Source organism: Suillus plorans (genome assembly GCF_016647745.1).
Source record: "Suillus plorans strain S12 chromosome Unknown HD556scaffold_43, whole genome shotgun sequence".
NCBI classification, from domain to species: Eukaryota; Fungi; Basidiomycota; class Agaricomycetes; order Boletales; family Suillaceae; genus Suillus; species Suillus plorans.
The window spans coordinates 143018-162352 of record NW_024537427.1 but is presented as its reverse complement, the minus strand read 5'-3'; the positions used below and the strand labels follow the sequence as shown (position 1 = coordinate 162352).

Genomic DNA, 19335 nt, shown 5'->3' with positions numbered 1-19335 from the left:
ATCTCATTCTAAGTTTATCATCTCATCAAATTTATTGTTAGGCATTTGTTCGCTCCTGCCAGTGGATGGAAGTAACCACGCAGTCTCGTAAGATACTTCCGAATCCTCCACTGCATAGTGAACATGGGACCGGGAACATCCCATAATATCAATATTAAATACGTGACAGTGCATGCGAACTTCCGGATCAGCCTGAGTGCTTCCCAAGTTCGCATGGTCACGGTACCGGTGCGCGCTGGCTGGTATTTTTCGAAGCACGTAGCCTTATTATTAATCTATGTTGTTTGGCAGCTTCATTTACAACAACAGCTGGGATGGCGCTTCTCGAACACTTCCATACGGCCTTGGTTATCTGTGGAGTGCAGCCAAAATGAAATTAGGTCTTGGAGTTGCTGGTATTACCATCTCCCTAATGGCCGCTACTGCCCAGGCGGACTGTCCAGACTACACTACGTATGCACAGGTGAATGCTCCAAGATGGCTGAGATTAGATTTCTTGCTCATTAGCACAGAGCCCTCAAGGGAATCCCTCCTCTGGTCCCCTGGGATTGCCTTATATGCGGCCTGACCCTGCGTGCAGGACTTTCAACAGCACTTCAGTGGAGGTATGACGCGTTTTATGTTGGTAGGACAACATGTAACTGGGGAATTATCTGCAGAAAGTTATTCTAGAGATGAAGTCGCGTCTGAAAGACCCTGACATCGCGCGTCTCTTTGAGAATACTTTCCCAAATACCCTCGGTACGTACCTAGTTGCTGCAACAACGGACACTCATAAAACTCTGGCAGATACTACTGTGAAATACTACAATGAGGTATGAGTGATGGTGCCTGTTTTCTACGCGTTCTAACTGCCGAAGAGGGAGAACTTGGCATTTATCATTACTGGGGTGAGTTGCTTGCCTCCAATGTGAATAACATATTGATGGTTGCGTCCAGGATATCACGTACGTTGCTCCCTTTCTTGGATTCTTTATATTGACGTTTCATTGCTGCTTGAAGTGCACAATGGCTGCGTGATACTGGCAACCAGGTAACTCGCTCTGCAAAATTTGCAATTCGAATGTATTCAGTATTTTCTTCCAGTTTTCCCATTACCACACCCTTCTCTCTGTTGACGTCGACCTTGCCAACCTGGTTAAGGCTGTAATTAATAACGAAGCTCGCTATGTTTCACAGTATCCTTACTGTGGTGCCTTTCAACCACCCCCTGAAAGTGGTTTGGGACCCTCTGTCAATGATTGGGCTCTTGGTGTCCTCGTTAATCCGTCAGTTTTTTGCTCATCGTGTTGGTTCGTGTCCTGTGATGCTCTTTGCACAGCCCTGTGGACAATCAAACAGTGTTTGAGTGCAAGGTTTGCATCTTGACAATCGTAGTCTTTTGAGCACTGACCTGTATGGTATCTCCAGTATGAAATCGACTCGCTGTGTGGCTTCATCAAGCTTTCCTCCTCTTACTATGAAGCAACAAAGGATGCATCCATGATGAATGCAGAATGTTTGTCTTTTATTCAGTCTTGTTGTGTTGGGGTTTCATTCTTGGTGCAGGGCTTGCCGCAATTGATCAGATCTTCCGTGTCATTAATGAGCAGTCTCAAGCTTCCTTTGGTGCTGATTGGAACTTCATCTCTTACTACAACTGGACAGGACTTGCAGGCTCCCTTGCTGGTGCAGTAAACAATGGCGGAAATGGTGAACCTAAAGGATATACGGGTATGGTCGGGACACACCACAGGCCCTCTGATGACTTGAGCACATTCGGTGAGCTTACATGGAGGCGGCCTGGTTCCTCTGATCATGTGGCTCGCTTCTAGCTTTCCTTACGCCAGCCAATGCCATGCTGAGCGTTCAGCTAACCAATCTGGCTACCATTTTGGACCACGCTGGTGTGGCCCCCAATGTTAGCAGTCAGGCAAAGCACTGGAGTAAAACGATAGAACAAGCTGTTTGGGAACACACAGTACGTCGAGTCTGGCAGAAGGTCTGCATTTTGCTGATATGTTTATCGCAGGTTGTTGATGGCATCTTTGCATACGAGACTAATGGTATGTTTTTGACAGCTATCTTTGCATCACTTATGAAAGACTCTTTGAGGATTGGGTTCGCGTTATGTGATGGACGATGCAAACGTTCCGGTAGGCGTCAAATACATTGTCTTGAAGCAAGCTATAACCTTGAATAGTCTCTCTTGTCACTTCCCTACCTTGGCTTCCTCGACATGGATCACCCTGATTACGTGAAGACCAAGAAGATGCTCATGTCCCGCGGAAACCCTTATTATGCCAAGGGCAGAAGCTTCAGTGGTATTGGGTGAGTGTAGTCAAGGAAGAATGAATGTCTATTTCTGACAGAAGGCAGTGGGCCTCACATCGATGTCTGGAACCCTTGGTAACGATTGGCAGATTGCGGCTGAGATTTAGTGGCCTGATCGTTTCTATATAGGCCTATGTCTCAGGTTAGCAACATCTTTGGAACCAATGATGACGAGGAAATCCTGTCCTCGTTGTATACCATTGTTAATGTGGGTGCCGAAAGATATTGGTTCTGCCATGCTGACTACGCACACAGAACACTGGCGGCCTTGGTTTGATCCACGAGTCGATCAATATTTACAACATATCAGATTATACACGCCCTTGGTTCGCATGGGCTAATAGTTATTTCTCTGAGATGCTTCTGGACCTCGCGCAGAGAAAGCCCCACCTGATCTTCAAGGACAGTAAGCCGTACACGCCTGGACAGTGACGCATGATGCTGTATCGTGTCAAGTCACCTAGATATTGATAAGCTTGTCTATTATGATGCAATACCACGTCCACTAGCACTGTCTGGAAATGAACTTGCGCACTGTGCTGCGGCAAAGCGAACTAACCTGAGTGTGGGTGATGGTATTGGCGGATGCTAAGCCACAGCCAACCATGTTCGACCATTGCTGTATATATTCTTGAATCAGTACTGCGATCAACTGGACCGCTTCATGCTCAACTGGTAGACATTTCTACGATTCATTCTTCCCTCGACCTTAAACATTTCTTCCTTCTTTTCTTCATATTGATTATATGTCGTTAGCGTCGCGCGAGATCGGAACACTAATTGTTGTTGTCTTGAAAGCGGTGCGCATCGAGTTCAACCTTCTATCATATATCTCTTTGACATGGCGAGCAGAAAAATCTGCCCAATAAGAGGCATATAGGAAAGCAAGCACCATACTGCTGCGCTTTCTTGAACGAAGAGAAACGTCGTACAAAGGCGATCAAGCGGGGTGGTCAACATCCGGAATGGGACGAAGAATTCCGCTTTACTGTATACGAGGCTACTGACGATGAGCTGGCAATAAATTCGCAATCAACGGACACGCCGCCGCGCCCTCCGCCGAAGAAGGGTCGGCCCAAGAAGATAAAGGGCGGGAATTCGATGAAGCTTCAGTGTTATGCAGATGATCCCCGGGAACCAGACTTGATCGGAGAGACAGTGGTCGACTTGACAGAGGTTCTCACAAAGGGAGAAACGGATGGTAAGCTGGGATTTACACCTGTCTTCAATCTGATTTAATCAATCTTTTGGTAGAGTGGTTCACACTCATGAACAAGGACAAATATGCGGGAGAGGTATACATTGAACTGACTTTCTGGTCAAATGTATGTTGTCAATTTCCTGGCCCACTTGTCTTGATCATCTTATGGGATGGTATGCAGGAACCTCCTCCAGTCAAAAGAATTACGCCGAAACCGGCTGCTGGTAATAGCAATTACGGCGGTCCAGGAAATTTCGTGCCAGCCAGTGGCAGTACCTCCTCATTGAACGGGTCCAGTGCACATTCAACTCCTTCCAGACTTTCTGTCTCTGGCAGCCTTCTTGATAGCCATCTGCCGTCTACTATGCGTTCATCACACTCGAGAGCAGAGCTCTATGCACCCGCATATGAGCAAAGGAGCCGCCTATCGCCATCACCTGCGGATCAGCTTGTCAACGATTTTGGGGAGCTAGGTGTTATGGATCCCAGAAGACGGGAGAGCTGTCCGGTGTGTTTCCCTTCTCTGTGGTGTAGGGCTCGTCATGACTGGTGACTTAGCCCACACAAACGATACGTCCCTCAACATCTGCGGGCTTTGGTTCATTACCTTCGCATTCACACTCATATGATCAGCATACACTTGATAACGGAACATTGATGGTCTCACACGATGGGGGGAGAGCAGCTTCTGCCTCACCATCCATTATACCTTCTGGTCCTGCTCCATACTACCCTCCTTATGACAGCGGTTCGACTATCAACCATCCTCCCCCTACCCCGTCTCGACAAGGACACACTGGACCACGATATAGCTTGCCAACTTCTTCTTCGGGATTCATGCCGATACCATCACCAGCCTCGTCTTCTTTTGGAACGATGACATCGCACTCGTCAGAGCCATCTGGTTTCTCACTGCCGGAAAGACCCCCATTACCGATCCCTCCATCTTACCCTCCAGGTCCCGCCAATCACTCGCCATCTCACCAGATTGGCCATCCTTCCCACCCCCCTCTCCCAGTACCTATCATCACATCGGCACCTCCCCCCAATGCATCTCATCGGATCTCACATTCATTCAGCACGCCGCAGCTACACACTCATGATCAGTACCAATATTCAGATCCCCATGCACAATCTGTAGCCTTCCCATCACCATCACAACAAGAGTACATAGCATCACCTCAGACATATCACACATATGCACCCACATCGCCATCACCACCTCATGAGTACGCATCTACTTCTCAGCATATTCAAGTATCACGAGGTTCTAGACCACTGCCTCAACCTCAGATGGCTAACAATGCACCACGAACTCGCCATCTTTCCGTGGCCGTACCTCCTTCATCGAGCTTTCCTCAATCGCTGAATGCGCGTAGCCCACTCCCCTCTAATTTTCCAAATGGTTCGACCTACCAAAACATCCCACCACCACCACCCCTTCCAACCCAGTATCATTCCACCGCACAACCTCATTCTGGGCATCCATCGCCTCAGGGGGAGTCGCAAGCATCCTATGCTCCTTTTCCGACTTCACCGGCTCAGCCGCACTCAAATGTGTCCCCAGCACGGCCCAGCCTCCCGCAGCCTCCCATGGGATATCATCCAGTGCAGCCTGCATATCAGCCCCTCCCTCAGCCGCCCCCGCCCCCACCCGATCTGCCACGTCACGGACAGGTTCATCCTCCCCCTTTATCACTAAATGCTCCACCCGCCAATCATTCTTATTTCCCTGGTCCGCCCCCTCGGCCTCCACAGATGATTGATCATTCTCATTGGGGTCAGCAAGGAAGCTACGGGCAACCAGGGTGACAGGTAATAAGTTGAATATGCATAGTAATAACGTTCCATCGCAGTAGCAATGTAAACATAGGTTGGATTGTAAATCCTTCCATTTTCTAGACATCCACGGTTGATCCAGGGCACTGTCGCCTGCTAGCACGCAATACCTGTAAAAACTGCTGTATCCGGACTTCATCTATAAAACAATACTTAACCCGAAGTCTAGCGATATATTGAAAGGAAATAGGGAACCTCATTCTTCTGCGCCCCGCCGCATGCAGATAGTCGGACTCATCTTTTCTTACTTTACGTCAAGTGTCTTAGAACATCACGTCTTAAGCTTCAAAGCTTCACCCTTCACGCCTTTGTTCGAGTCGTTCGCCTCCCTCCGCACATTCTCGGTTTGCCTATCATACGAGTCACTCGCAAATATAATATAGTCTGACTCTGCTGTAGATGTCATCTACCCTCGTATTCATTAGCAGAATAACATCCAGTGTTTTCCCACTTTACTAAGCCTCAAGCTTCAAGTTCGATATTCTTCAGAAAGTCTCTGTCGCACGTCGTAAATCTATGTAGTGCCTTCAATCCGCGCTTCCTCTACATCTCGTATTGATGATCATCGAACTCTCAACCAGTCTGAACAGAGGTGTCAGGAAGATTTCCATTGTCTGTTCGTTCTTCCATCTGTCGAGTCCTTTCTGCTCGCCACTTGGCAATCTCAGTTTCCGTGCCGACGAGTCCTCGGCGAGCAAGGTCTATCCTGGCTTCACGGCGAATAGCATGTTCAGACTGCCGCCTTTCTGCCTCGTGACTTAAAAGGGCGTTATCTGCCCCAATCACCAGACCGGCCATGGTGACTGCAAGGAGTCAGTGGTACACTAGTAGTTGCCTGAAGCGAAGATTCTTGGCACACTCACATCCGGAGACCAGAAATGCTTTGAACGGTAGTGTCTGTCGTCTTTCATACGAGGTGTGAGTTACTGTGCAGCCATCCGTCGTCACTCGCACCGGAAGAGTGGCCACGCATAATGGGCAAACGTGACGACTCCAACGCCGAAAGCTCCTGCTCGGGCTGCTCCCTGTTCAATATCTTGGCTTCAGCCTACGACTTAACGAATAGCACGCGGAACTATTGCCATTCGCACCTTCGTCGCGGCCCTCGCTTGTACGGTATATGCTGCATCGACTTCCCGCTGTGACTGGGAACGATTTGCCATTGTTCGGAGTATGTCGGAACGAAACGAGGGCCCGGTGCTTGTGAGATTGCTGGTGAATGATATGTTCACGTGGTACTACAAGCCTATCGTTCCAATACCCATGCTCTGTATACAAAAATATGACCATAGACAATTAGAGGGACTAATTAATGTAATAATCACTGGAGCTGCGAAGGCTAGAGCGTGCCGCACTTCATCATTTTATTTGTGATTCAATGTTATCACATCACCGCGTTTTGAAAAAGCCAACAGGTCAGACTCCGTCTTCAATACCTGCACCACCTGGTCATTGCTGAAACACGAGACCTTCGGTGAATCGAAGTTGAATGAACGAAACCTGTACGATAAGGTGAAACCAACATACGGATGCAAGTTGCTCCCGAACATTGCGCAAGTCCCAGAGACGCACACTACCATTGCGGCTTCCCGAGGCGAAAAAGTGAGACCAAGTATCTCCTTTGATGAAACGACCATGCAACTCGGTCGTGAAAAAGCCAAAGCGTTCAGCAGGATGCTCCGGAACCATACGATGATCACGAAGCTCGAATTGCAGATCTCGATGGCCAACCTGTAGTCACGTTAGAAATAAAATCATACGACAATGAATTGCCATGCGCACCTCAAGTAAGGTGCAGAAAGGTGACTCCGTCTTATGTGCGTGATACGGAGAATTGGATGTCTTGAATGTATGTACAACACGTTCCGGAGATAGGTCCCATAAATGGACACTGCAATCCGCACCAGCGGATATGAGTTTGTGACTAGTGTCACGAATGGGAAGAAGGGACTGGATCACAGATGTGTGCTTAATTGCCAAAAGTGTCGAGGAGACGCCCATAAAATCAGGGGAAATTTTCCAAATATGAACGGCATGATCATGACCTCCACTGGTAAACATAAGTGGTTGCAACATTGTCGACACAACACTCGCCCCTCCCTTCTTGGTCCTATTCCAAGGACGATTGACAACGCGAAAATTTGTTCCCTTACGAATTTAGATAGATTTAAACGGTGATAATGAACACCCGCAGATGCTTACCCTGGAGGTTTGAAATGTCAAGTACGAGATTTGTTTCTCTTCACGTGCATGGGCCAGAACGACGACTGACGTATCACCCGCGTGAAGTATACACGCGTCATCAACGGACTCTTGAGTTGGGGCAGTTGGCCTACGTAAGTTATGCTGGAGCACCAGGTTAGGCATACCCAGGCTCTCGACGAAACCGCGCATAGATACGGTTACAAGAGACGAATTCCAGTGTGCGTTGAGTATGCGGCGCGGCTTATCGTGGGCGTCGAGAAGAAGACGAGAAGGGCCAGGCCTAGTGCTGAGCACCAAAGCAGGATCTGAGGAAGAAATCTTGTTCGGGCCGTTGACGAACGTCTCGGAGAATACTTGAGCTGGTTCTTTTAGAGACTTCGCAACCATGCTGCCATCTGTGCTGATAAGATCCCTCAGTGGAACAATATCATCGGAATCACTGTCGGGTATAACAATCGGTTCCGCCGCAGATGTGACATCCATTGGGGAGGGTGCATTAGAAGATACTGAATTTATCTTTAGAACTCCAGAGCGGAAGAAACGTGTCAGTGTGGGAGGGGGAACAATCACATGTGTATCCGGAGGATCAACAGTAAGGTCGATGATCTCTTCTGGAGGAGATACAACTCGAGATGGAAAAGCTCTCTGCTTGCCTGGTATGGCGGAACCCTTTATTTGAGGTATTGCTGCGTGTGTTGAGTAGGAGCCTGGAACTACCTCCAATGACGCGGGCGTAGAATATTTCGCTAGCTGTGGCAGTCTTCGAGTTGAGCTGCTTGCACCCACGATAGGACTGACTTTGGAGGTCTCCTCGCCATATACAGAAGCACAGCCCTTTGCCTACGATTCAGTAAGGGAGTTAATCACGATCGAAGTACAGGTAAGTCACCATTGCAACCTCCTGAGTGCTATTCGCACTTTTATCACACTGGGGCTCATTTCGAACAGTATGCGCCCTACCGCTAGGCAAATCACGTTGCACGGCTGTTACACAAAGGAACCAAAAGCCCGTGTATTAATAACTGTCATTTTGGATATTTTGTTATTCACCTTGACTCATTTTTCCGGGCACAGAACGATCGTTGTGCACTGCTTTGTAAGGGAAGAAAACAGCCTGCGCTTCATGATCACCAAGGATGACTTTTGGGTATTGTGAAGGTAAAGGAATGGTGGTATAGGGCAATCCTCGTCTCTGGAAGTGCCTCTCTGAGCCTTGAGACACCCTTGAGGAAAATTGCTGAGAATTGACCTTGATTCGCTTGGGCTGACGCAAGTCCGACTGTTCTAAATGGCCCAAAGGCTCCTGTTTAACATGATCGAGCGAACGACCCGGTGTGTTGGATGAAGAAGAGGCTGAGGAAAATTTATTTGAATGATCCCACGGAGGAGACAGGGTAGAGTGAGGGGTGAAATTCCTTTGATTGAATGTGCGATATGGCGGACGACCTCGAGTAGAATCAAAGCCTCTGAAGGATCCACGATGTCCTCCACGACGAGTAACTGTGATAGCGGGTACAGTGGACTTTCCCTTGCGATCTAAACGGACTTCATTGGGTTGTCGATCTTCCATCTGGTCTCATGCACAGGGACCAGCTGGTTCGGAAACGGTGATTGTTTTCAACTAGGGTGAGTGGATAGATTTCATATCCCCATAGGGCTCTCGAAAATTCCTATCACCGCGTAAAGCTGTGCAATTATTTTTCCACGGCTCGATATTTTCAATTTAATCAATTTTCATCCGTTCACCGACTGACACGTGCACCCACTCTGCGACACTTTTTGTCGCGGTGAGCATGTCGGTTGGCTGAACTCGAAGAACGAGGCCAAGCAGATGCGCTCACCAAAATATTAAGGTATGCCAATTGGGGATGACAACGACGTAGATCCATGTGGACTACGTATCACTGTCGTGGTGTCAAGGAGTTGAGGCGCAACTTGGCGCCGTTATGTATACTTGTTTACTTATTTAATTTGGCTGAAGCGGAATCAATTATACTCTCTAAACATTTCAGCTTTCTTCCCGCATGGCCTTATCTTCAGGTTCTACTTTCAAAAGATCAAGCTCTCCAATAATACATGGACCCGTGAAACGTCACAAATATGAGCGCGATAATTCAGAGGGGGGTGTGCCCTACGCTCATCCCCTCCCACTCACAGCGACCTACGGAGTGGAGGCAATAAAATATGCTCCAGGCACTAGAGTTTCCGCTTTCAGTCATAAAGACTTTGAAACAATGATCCGCGAAAGGGAGCATCTCCTCTTCACCCAAGGCCGAAGGGTCGTTGGCTTGCCGCTCGTTCTGTGAGTTTACACTGATTATACTACGCGTCGGAGCGCTGACCTTGGGTTCGTACGAAAGGGACGACGGAATCGTGATACATTGGTATATATTCTTCAGACACAATTAACTACCGAGTTGACAGAGCTGATAGGGTCTTGGACCCTCGTATCGAGGTTAGCCATGAAGCGGGACCGAGTCTAAGTTCGGAGCTGTCTACTTCTCAACCATTACCCGATGGACTCTTGCCTCAATTGCAAACTTCAGCATCTGGACCTGTCGACGCGGTGCGGCGTGATACGGATCCGAGGTAGGATGCACTTGCACAACTCGATGGATTCCATGATGACTTACATATAATAGCCATACCGCAGAATCTCCCGAGATCGAAATCATCTCCTGCAAACTTGCTGGAGGCAATGAGGTGGCAAAAAACGAGCACCCGGAGGAAAGTTCACGTGAACTTCACACTCGAAGCTCATCGAGGTCAAGAGCGGTTTCTTCGCGCCGAGACCAAGCAATGGCCGAATTGTGCGGGGATTTGTGGTGTAATATGCGAAGCTCTTCCGTGGCTCCTAGCTCTGATGATGACAGATTCGATGAGCCTGCGGACGTCGGCAAGGTTGCAGGGGCCTCGTCGTCGAGAACTGAAGTCAGAACCCCTTTTACGCGAACAGTCGGTGTATTGCGAGGACAGAGGTCCACCATTCAACGAAGTACTGCAGCTGTATCATCCCAACCTGGTAAACGAAATAATAATAATCACACTTCTGACATTACGACATCGATGGAGGACAGACATGGAAGCACTGTTTCACTGCGATCGCGACGATCGCAACGGGCGAGTTCACTGTCGTCGGAATCAAGTGCAGATCAGGAAGTCGTTAGACTGCCGGCGCTTAAACGAGTGCCGCTGCCGAAGACTCCGTATGGGCGCTCTAGGAGGTTGTTGATTCCGGCTTCTGACAACCTACCATTGGTTGCGATAAGCATGCGGGCAGACGCCCAGTTCATCAATCGTCAGGATCAGTGAGTTCCGATGTCGTCACCACCCATTCACATCTTCACTTCGACTATCAGATTCCGTCTCACTCTGAACTCTCTACCTAACCCGGGAGTTCAACAACATGTGGAAGATGCGTGTGTCGTAGGTGATATTGTCGTTCTTGGCTTCAATAGCGGGCCAAGTCAGGTTACATTTCTACCTGTTACAGTGCGTGTGTTGCATTTACGTGTTACGAGACATTCATATTTCGTTAGACGGAAGCTCCCCGAAGAATTGATTCGAAAGCTTTGCCGCATGTCAGCCCTCCTCGGATGTCAAAATCTTCCGGGGAGGGTGTAAGGTGCCTCGCCGCAATGAATGCGACAGCTGGTTCCGTTGAATTTTTTACAGGTGGCCATGACCGACGAATTTTCAAGTGGAGCGCCGATGTGCAATCTCTAGAAGAGCCGACTGTCACCAAGATTGGTGCATTTCTAGATTCTGGCGTCTCTGCGATGGCTTATCGCCACGACGACAACTCCCTCGTGTCCTCTGATACGAAAAAACTATATGTTACGGACCTTACCCGATCCCACACGCCTAGCCCAGCCCAGTTCTCCAACTATGTCAACCAGATACATGTTCACCCCCAAATACCACACTTGACGCTGCTGGAGGTGAGATGCTCCCTTAATTTGTAGAATTGGACTTTGATAGGCTTTGCAGGTCCGACATCTCGATCATCAGATGGTGATGTTCGACCGCAGGATGGGTGGCTTCGACAAAGCTCCATGTTGCACATTTGGATATCGCAATACTAACGCAAAATTTGAGCAATCATACACGAAAGGCGGCATCCACCATACCTTTTTTGCGCGTGGTCATCACGACGGCACTGTTGTCCTTTGGGACTTCCGTAATGTCAAGGTACACTCATTTTGTTATCGAATGGCAATTTTTTCTTACTCCGACATACAAAGAACATTGTGACGAAGAGACAAAGCCAACTTACTCAGTCGGTGGTGCATACAGTGGTTGCAGATTCCCGCGTTGTCACTTTTGGTGGCGATGCGGTGACATTTTTAAATGACTTCTTGCGTAGTTAACCACTGTCGCTCCGTCCTCTTCGTCACCCTGAGGCGCAATCATATTGATACCTTACAGAAATCAACCTGGCAAACTACGCATGTTTATTCCATTACCAATGTTTTTGCCAACCGTATACAGTACAGATCTTGAATCTGCGAATAGGACGGAGGTGATCAACGCTTCGCATGTGATAAACCTCGAGAAACGATAGGTCAAATGGAACAAACCTAACTCGAAATGTAATAACGGAAGGATCTGGTGCATACGATCGTTTGGCGCTAACTTCTGACACGCCACCACCGTCAGAGCAAAGAGACGGGAAGGTAGCCGTGCTCAGCCCACCTCGCCAATGGTCCATCCGTGCGTGAATTTGCGCATGCGTTTACCTTCTGACCCATAACATATATGGGGTTAGTGATGCATCGTTTCCACTTGATCCGAGCGATAATGACTGTACTCGCTTACTGAAGGAGTATGAAGAGGATGATGCCAGATATCGAACCAGCGGAGACCGCATGTGGACAACCGATGATCCAGCAGTATATTGCAAGCTCTTTCGGCACAAAAAAGCATTGATCGGCTCGAGAATGAGGGAGCCTGGTATAGAAGAATTAAGTCATTAAAGAACGTTGACCTCACCATTGCCTGCCGCAAGGAGGCTGTAACGGCAGGTTGAGAGTAGATTCATTTGCCGAGGGTTGATGTGAGTATTCCAACATTAGATGTTGTACGTCTCCAAAATGGTGGTAGATTGCCCCCTTGGTAAGGTATTAATCTTAGATGCACTGGAAGTTGGCAGGTCCTCCTAGGTCAGAAGACATGTAGTACGTCGTAAGAAGGACACTGCATCTAAAATCATCAGATATTCTTTGAGCTTCCAGAAGACCTAGGGTCATGGGGATCCATGAGTAGATTACCGAATGACCGTGCGTCGACTTGTGGGTTTAGAAAACGATGACCACACCTCGCAGTCGCTGTAGATAACGCGTGACAACGTGCAGTTGTAATTGCGACTGTTTGGCTCAACCAAATTCGGACAATATCCAATTCTTCTCTCCTTCCAACGCGTCAATGTCCAAGGCTCTGAAAGCGAAAGATCAACTGGTGGCAAGTACTTCTCTGCAACGTTTTTCGCTTGAGTAATAAAACTATTCTAGCGCATTCTGATTCCTGCGGGCAAGGCTGCACCTACACCACCCGTCGGTCCAGCGCTTGGTGCGCGTGGCGTAAAATCTATGGATTTCTGCAAGGAGTTCAATGCGCGAACTGCCCATATTGAACCTGGGGTCCCAACTCCTACTTTAATCACCGTCGAGCCTGACCGTACTTTCTCGTTTATCACCAAAACACCACCAACGACCTACCTCTTGAAAAAAACTGCGGGGATAGAAAAGGGAACAGGTCGACCTGGCCATGAAGTCACCGGAACAATTAGTCTCAAACACGTGTATGAAGTCGCAAAAATTAAAGCCAAGGATGCGCACCTCAAGCACTTGAAGCTCGAGTCGATCGCAAGTACTGTTGTTGGCACAGCGAAAAGTTTGGGTTTACAGGTTGTGCCGTGACCTCCTGTCACAGATATTCGCAGAAAAGGTACGCAAATGGTGTTGCATTATTCTCCCGATGGGCTTACGATCGAGATTCGACTCGTGCGTGCCGCACCTTATCAATCTGAATCAAGACATGCGATCTCTCATCGAGAACTGAGAACACGGGGTCGCCACCGCATCCCCAGTCGATATATGTATGATAGGCCATGATCGGACGCACTCCAAAGTCAAAGAACTAGATGCACACTAATCTACATCGTGTAATGAAGAGATGGAAAGGGAAGCGCCTGATGCAACGAGGAGGAACTTGAGTAAGGTTGAGTTCATTCACCTTAAATTACGCTTCTCTCTCTTCATTTGAACAAGGACTCTCCGGTCTTCGTAAACCGAGGTTGTCTTCTAGCGAGCGCTCCCTTAACTCCAGGCCAGGTTGCCTAATTCAGAATTCATGAAACTTTATTTTTGAACTTCCTCCACCCCCTTCATCCTCAAGCATAGGCGGTATTTTTGTCGCAGCGTTTAGCAGAGGTCATGGGCTTATCACTAGTACCTTTGTCCTGCTTATGGGATTTCCCGCCATGCTGTTGACACGCCTCGGTCAGGTTTAACCGCATCTATCCCGCATTCATAGAACACGTTCTCAGGTCTAGTTCTACCGCCAATGTCATGTATCTGACCTGCCATTTGGAGAGGCTTCCTTACCGCATGTAAGCTGGTGAAGATCTCCTCGTCCTCTTATTTCTCTCTTTGATTAGTGCGTTTTATGAGTATTCTCGGCGACCTTCTCATGCCAGACTGTTTGCTGATCCCTCGGTAACTCAGTGTATAAACGAACATTGTGCTCTTGTGAGATAGAAGGTCGTATGTGTCATGCCGAATGACCTCGACGCCAATCTACTTGTCCCAGAGGAATCAGCGCTTGTGTGTTGAACGCGTGTTCCTCGATCATGTCGGCCTCGACCTGAGTTGCTGCATCGGACCATTGCTCCACAGACAAGTCTCCAGACCACATAACGACACCACGCTTCCTCGTCTACACGTTTGTTGTGTCCTCATCTTTATCTGTCACAAGTCCACGTTGTCAATGAATATTCGCGATCAGGTGAAAAACAAGAGGGGTATGCGGATGTTATCAAACTATTCCACAATATAAAAAGACAAGGTTTTCATCGTCGGACTCCCCACAAAAACCAATACCCACTCCCGCAAACTTCGACAGCGCTCTTCCTTTCTTTAAGCTATGGCAGCACCATCAAACGAAGTACTTTCGTGGACCAGTCAGGATCCGCGAGAGAGCCAACTCTTTAACGCCTGGGGTGTTGTCTATCGTTTTGCGGTATGCAGCTCCGCAACATTTATAGGCCAAATTGGACCCTGATCGACATCCCTAGACTGTAGTGGCCCCTAGTGGGCAGAGTACTACTACCCTCTGGCGAGCGGTACGGGCTAACAAGGAAGACCGCGTCGCAAAATTGGAATGGGCATCGAATGGTGGCCTCGGTCGTGCAGTGATCGGTAAGGTACAGTAAAACTCGTGGCGTCCTTGGATCCCATTGTTCTGACCGCGTTCCTCAGAATACAGTACCGATGGCCGACTTGGTTCGCCCGGATCCACGCTTCCCGGTCAGTTACATCAAATGGTTTGATTGCGATATCGCTTACACTGTCCATAGGGCGCACGCATATTCAACGCACCCGATGGTCTAACATACCGCTGGCGGCAAACCCCCGGTTCTGCTGATGTCGTAGTGAGTACTTACATCTTGTCCTCCGGAAGCAAACTTAAAGCTGACTATTACTTCCGCAGCTGGAAGATTCCGCTGGAAATATCGTTGCAGTCTTCCGCCCCACACGACCAACACGGTATCAAATTGGGGATGTCTATGGTGAACTCCACTTTCTGCGAAACGCTGGGGCAGCTACCATCGTGAGTACTTGTTACCCCACTCGCTACGCGAAGAGTCAATTTTATTTTCCCCGATTCCAGATGCATCCCCCAATCATGGACACGGTCACGGTGACTGCCATGCTATACCGATTTTGTCAGGCATTTGGTCTTTGATGTCATTTTTAACGCATGTTAGCAATCTTATTCACACTGTAAATTGGCCCATATTCCCTTTGTACGTATCATTGTTGAACTCTTCCATACATGTAATGCTATACATTTCATACGAGAGAAAATTTCCTTCCGAACGAGCCGGGGGTGCAGCATCAACAGCGACATTGACATCTTCCGATGATCGATAACACGCGTTTCCGGCACTCACGTGTGAGTGCACGATGCAAGTATACCTCATTGTGCTACCAATCGCCCACAATCATTGCGCTAAGCCGCCATAATCAGACCGTCATTTGATTTCATACGATCTGAGTCTAAATGACGCTGTATCGTATGATTCGTATTATCTACAATTTCCCCTTTGCCAAGGACGCTTCTTCTGATGTAACGGCGTCGACAATCTCATCTATTGTACGTACAACCCATTCGGTGCCTTCATCGCTTGATAGATACTTGTCTTCGTCATTCAAGTTCTCCTCGTTGCGAGCCTTAAGAAGACCGAAAACGTGGCTGATTAGCTGAGGTCCGACTCTGCCCTCGGCTCGGAGAGTAGCAATGCCGACCACCGATCCAAGAGCGCGGGTGAGGTTTCCTTGCTCCAAGTCCCCTCGTGGCAAGGGAGACAGGACCGTACCGTATGCCTGAATGATAAACTCTGTAAAAGTGGATCAGGCTCGTATGTGTAGTATGTGCAGAAACATAAAACTCGAGGGCGCCATTACACCGGGATTGATAAGACCATGGGGTAATGGGAATAAAGAACGTACTGATGAAATCAGGATGAAGGTCCCCCAATTTATTATACAGCTTCACCGCATGAGGCTGGTAAATCGAATTCCACAGTGTTTGACCCCGTGCGACAGTCGCCTCGATGGTCTGCGGAGTTGCTTCCCTGAAGAAAATTTGCAGAAAAAAAAAGATATGAGGCTGGACACTGCCTCGTGTTCGGACACCACATACCTGATAGAGTTTTTCCGTAACGCGGCGAAGACGTCTTCTTCGAGTGCGTCCTTTAGCCCCGTCAAGGAGAGAATCGTCTGAGATTACGTTAAGTCACCTGACCTCGGCGGCGCAGGTATCCGAGGCCATCAAGCTTCTGAACTTCATATAAGTGCACTCACTCGAGGTACACCAACGAAGATGACGCTCTTTAGTGCGGCTTCCCGCATGAGGGCAGCCTTGTACACGACCTCCGTAAGGCTCTTTCGCGATTCGAGCGAGTTTGGATCACTCCTGGTAACGAACCGATACAAGTGGCCAACAGAAGACGGTCTGTTAGTGGTAAGGAGTGTGCATGTCTGTTATCTCCGCTTGAATGGGGCTAGAAGAGCAATTTCGCAAGAGGCATACGTACCGAGAGGACGAGCCATCCGTTTTCAGCGTTTCGTTGTTTCGCCTCGTTCAGGGTACGGTTGAACACGTTATGAAGTTTTCCAAGAGAGGGGCTTGGCCAAGCTTCCGGGTTACGGAGAGTCAAAAGATGCTTAACTGCAGGCGGTAAATGTTTGACCATGTCTCTTCTGGGATCTCATTGCTCGGGCAATACAAGGACTATATACGCGAGGTCGGACTTGCAAGTCCGACCTGCTGATCCTTTTACGGCACGCCGTATACGAGCAGCTTCGTCATGGCAAACAGCGGTCGACCGTTTTTAAAACTCCGCTTCCCCGACCGTTTCTCCATAATAGGAAAATTCGGTCACTTGTATTACCAAAGAAAGAAGGTGGCTCCGAGAAGTTGACCCCTGGGAAAGTTTTACCGACCCTTATACGGGATCCCGTCGTTGAAAACACGTGTGTCACTCACTCATGAGAGTGAAACTAAAATTGATCGCTATTTCCTTTCACAGAACATTCTCCCCCGGACTTCAAGAATAAAGTCTGCATTGTTCAACAAAAGCACAACTTTTCTAGTCGACCAAGCGACATGAGAAACCAGTACACTACGTGACCAGATATAAAGGGTAACAGTGAGATAAATGATAAGTGAATCCAATCCAACAGTGGCATGGTATCAATATGATGAAGCCGATAGGGCCACAAAGCCTGAATCCCGCGGGCTATGTATAATTCATGACCAGAACTAAAATTCCTTAGCCAAAGTAGTCGTAAGCAAGAGAAGTGGGCGTGTCATCGCTGGAGAGGAGAGAGTTGGCGGTGTTGACTCCTTGAAGGTCGCTCATAACACCTGGCGTGAGAAATCAGCAAATGTGGCACGTAAATGAATATCGGTCGTACCGAAGGGGAAGGCAACTTCGAACCACGAAGTGCTGTCGACAAAGTTAGCGACAGTGCTAGCAAAAGCATACACTTCATCCTGGCTGGCCTGTGCACCGCCACTGAAACTCTTCAGGGACATGTTAACTAACGAGACTGGATCTAGTTGGGAACTATTTACCTGATCAGCAAACTCGGTAACCCAGATGGGCAAGTTGTACGTGGTGTGCAGCTGGGTGGCATAGCTGATGAAATCTTGAGCATTAGTCCCGTAGAAGTGGAAGGCGATAGCATCAACCTAATCACACAAAAAAAATCAGGAAACGGATAAAAATATGACGAATTTAGACAAACGTGGCAACCAGAGCAGGCTTGGAAGAAGCTAGCCATCCAGTCAAGACCAGCCTGATCATTGGTGCAAGCAGGGGAGACGAGGTAGTAACCCGAGTTTTGCAACGGATTGATATATTGCTGCCAGAGCGCAGCACCATCCGCGGGGCTCATATTGGACTGACTGGGTTCGTTGGGCCTGAAAATCACAACTGTCAAAATCAGTGTCAAAAATAGACCTATGAGACACACTCGTTCATGCCAAGGACATATTTGGCGTAACCGGGGACAACCAAGCTTTGAAAGTCGGAAATCTGATCGTAACCCCACAGCATGGGAATCCCTTCGAGGCCATAGAGGTCAGTGGGCAAGTAAGGGCTCCAAGTGTAGAGGCTATTTTGTGATTAGAGAAAATGACCAAAGGATATTTAAAAGTACGTACAAGCCAACATTGGGACGGGCGGCGAAAGTGGATAGGTAGCTGGCATCACCGTTAGCCCAGCCCAAACCCCACTTCTTACCACCTGAAGTGGTCGTGGAAGTAGTGGGAGTGGGAGTGGAGGCAGGAGTGGAGGCGGGAGTAGGAGTGGGAGTAGGGGTAGGAGTTGGAGTGACGTAGGTAGAACCCGTGCTCGAGGGTGCAGGCGTGTAAGCACTGACTGAATATGACGAAGACCAAGACGAAGCGGGAGCGCTGTCACCACTACTTGACGCAGGGGCAGTTGTTGGCTTAGGCTTGCATTGACCAGAAGCAGAGCCTGCAGTGTCACGCTTCCTCTTTGCTGCTGCTACGGCTTCGTGATCACGAGCGTAACGAGCGACATGGGAACGATCTGTAGTCAAGGCATTGGCAGACGTAGGACCAGACACGAGTGCAAGAAGAACGACTGAAGTTAGGGCAAGGAGATTGAATAATTTGAGAGCGGCCATTTTTTTTCTGGTTGCTGTCTGAGGTGGCAGACTGAGGGAATCGTCTTTAAGACGGATAGTTTATATATAACAGTACGGTCACGGAAATTGAGAGAGTGTGGTCTTAAATGAGTGAGGCTGAGCCGTAAGCTCGACGTTGAATGAATGAACAAGAGAAGGCAAGGAACGGAAAAGACCACACATTTTATCGATTGAATTATGTAAGCAATCGCACGGCAAACATCCAATTGCCATGACATTCATTAACTATTGTGATCACCGTCGTAGTGATGCGGATACGAGTAGCTCGTCGTATTGGACGATGAGGTCGATCATAGGAAGATTAGAAAACAAGAT

The 19335-nt window shown here is 48.5% G+C and overlaps 9 protein-coding genes across 9 annotated transcripts; 5 read left to right on the top strand and 4 right to left on the bottom strand.

Annotated features, from left to right (window-relative positions):
- The first annotated feature begins 219 nt into the window (after positions 1–219).
- On the top strand, positions 220–3065 carry HD556DRAFT_1386129 (Six-hairpin glycosidase-like protein). The gene is made up of 19 exons (XM_041303396.1): positions 220–463; positions 513–605; positions 660–741; positions 790–815; positions 861–890; positions 940–947; positions 1003–1033; positions 1087–1268; positions 1322–1355; positions 1411–1498; positions 1549–1761; positions 1815–1960; positions 2012–2045; positions 2095–2135; positions 2183–2310; positions 2359–2388; positions 2443–2521; positions 2569–2932; positions 2987–3065. Exons 1-18 carry the CDS (start codon positions 278–280, stop codon positions 2743–2745), a joined length of 1608 nt encoding a protein of 535 aa, XP_041158223.1. The 5' UTR covers positions 220–277; the 3' UTR covers positions 2746–2932; positions 2987–3065.
- HD556DRAFT_651782 (uncharacterized protein) lies at positions 2912–5514 on the top strand. The gene is made up of 5 exons (XM_041311187.1): positions 2912–3113; positions 3166–3514; positions 3568–3638; positions 3696–4022; positions 4073–5514. The coding sequence occupies exons 1-5, from the start codon at positions 3060–3062 to the stop codon at positions 5324–5326; spliced, it is 2055 nt and encodes a 684-aa protein (XP_041158222.1). The 5' UTR covers positions 2912–3059; the 3' UTR covers positions 5327–5514.
- A 285-nt stretch (positions 5515–5799) lies between these two features.
- HD556DRAFT_651692 (uncharacterized protein) lies at positions 5800–6616 on the bottom strand. Its single transcript, XM_041311186.1, has 4 exons — positions 6445–6616; positions 6308–6378; positions 6217–6257; positions 5800–6156 (listed from the first exon to the last, which is right to left on the bottom strand). Exons 1-4 carry the CDS (start codon positions 6514–6516, stop codon positions 5927–5929), a joined length of 414 nt encoding a protein of 137 aa, XP_041158221.1. The 5' UTR covers positions 6517–6616; the 3' UTR covers positions 5800–5926.
- Positions 6617–6717: 101 nt separating this feature from the next.
- Positions 6718–7945, bottom strand: HD556DRAFT_1240903 (uncharacterized protein; the record flags this gene model as incomplete). The annotated part of the gene is made up of 4 exons (XM_041298151.1): positions 6718–6822; positions 6881–7084; positions 7136–7501; positions 7556–7945. 4 exons carry the CDS (start codon positions 7943–7945, stop codon positions 6718–6720), a joined length of 1065 nt encoding a protein of 354 aa, XP_041158220.1.
- Positions 7946–10624: 2679 nt separating this feature from the next.
- HD556DRAFT_1240626 (uncharacterized protein) lies at positions 10625–11928 on the top strand (the record flags this gene model as incomplete). Its single annotated transcript, XM_041298133.1, has 5 exons — positions 10625–10866; positions 10918–11050; positions 11098–11499; positions 11570–11749; positions 11803–11928. The coding sequence occupies 5 exons, from the start codon at positions 10625–10627 to the stop codon at positions 11926–11928; spliced, it is 1083 nt and encodes a 360-aa protein (XP_041158219.1).
- Positions 11929–12948: 1020 nt separating this feature from the next.
- On the top strand, positions 12949–13504 carry HD556DRAFT_1386088 (ribosomal protein L11, RNA binding domain-containing protein). Its single transcript, XM_041303395.1, has one exon. The coding sequence runs from the start codon at positions 13147–13149 to the stop codon at positions 13474–13476; it is 330 nt and encodes a 109-aa protein (XP_041158218.1). The 5' UTR covers positions 12949–13146; the 3' UTR covers positions 13477–13504.
- Positions 13505–14573: 1069 nt separating this feature from the next.
- On the top strand, positions 14574–15539 carry HD556DRAFT_651674 (uncharacterized protein). Its single transcript, XM_041311185.1, has 6 exons — positions 14574–14797; positions 14853–14981; positions 15037–15084; positions 15135–15209; positions 15269–15388; positions 15449–15539. The coding sequence occupies exons 1-6, from the start codon at positions 14702–14704 to the stop codon at positions 15521–15523; spliced, it is 543 nt and encodes a 180-aa protein (XP_041158217.1). The 5' UTR covers positions 14574–14701; the 3' UTR covers positions 15524–15539.
- Positions 15540–15752: 213 nt separating this feature from the next.
- On the bottom strand, positions 15753–17092 carry HD556DRAFT_1386083 (uncharacterized protein). Its single transcript, XM_041303394.1, has 5 exons — positions 16878–17092; positions 16645–16821; positions 16484–16560; positions 16291–16415; positions 15753–16178 (listed from the first exon to the last, which is right to left on the bottom strand). The coding sequence occupies exons 1-5, from the start codon at positions 17034–17036 to the stop codon at positions 15871–15873; spliced, it is 846 nt and encodes a 281-aa protein (XP_041158216.1). The 5' UTR covers positions 17037–17092; the 3' UTR covers positions 15753–15870.
- A 297-nt stretch (positions 17093–17389) lies between these two features.
- On the bottom strand, positions 17390–19151 carry HD556DRAFT_1386075 (glycosyl hydrolase catalytic core-domain-containing protein). The gene is made up of 6 exons (XM_041303393.1): positions 18512–19151; positions 18322–18462; positions 18094–18268; positions 17921–18037; positions 17761–17869; positions 17390–17710 (listed from the first exon to the last, which is right to left on the bottom strand). Exons 1-6 carry the CDS (start codon positions 18997–18999, stop codon positions 17616–17618), a joined length of 1125 nt encoding a protein of 374 aa, XP_041158215.1. The 5' UTR covers positions 19000–19151; the 3' UTR covers positions 17390–17615.
- Between the last annotated feature and the right edge of the window lie 184 nt (positions 19152–19335).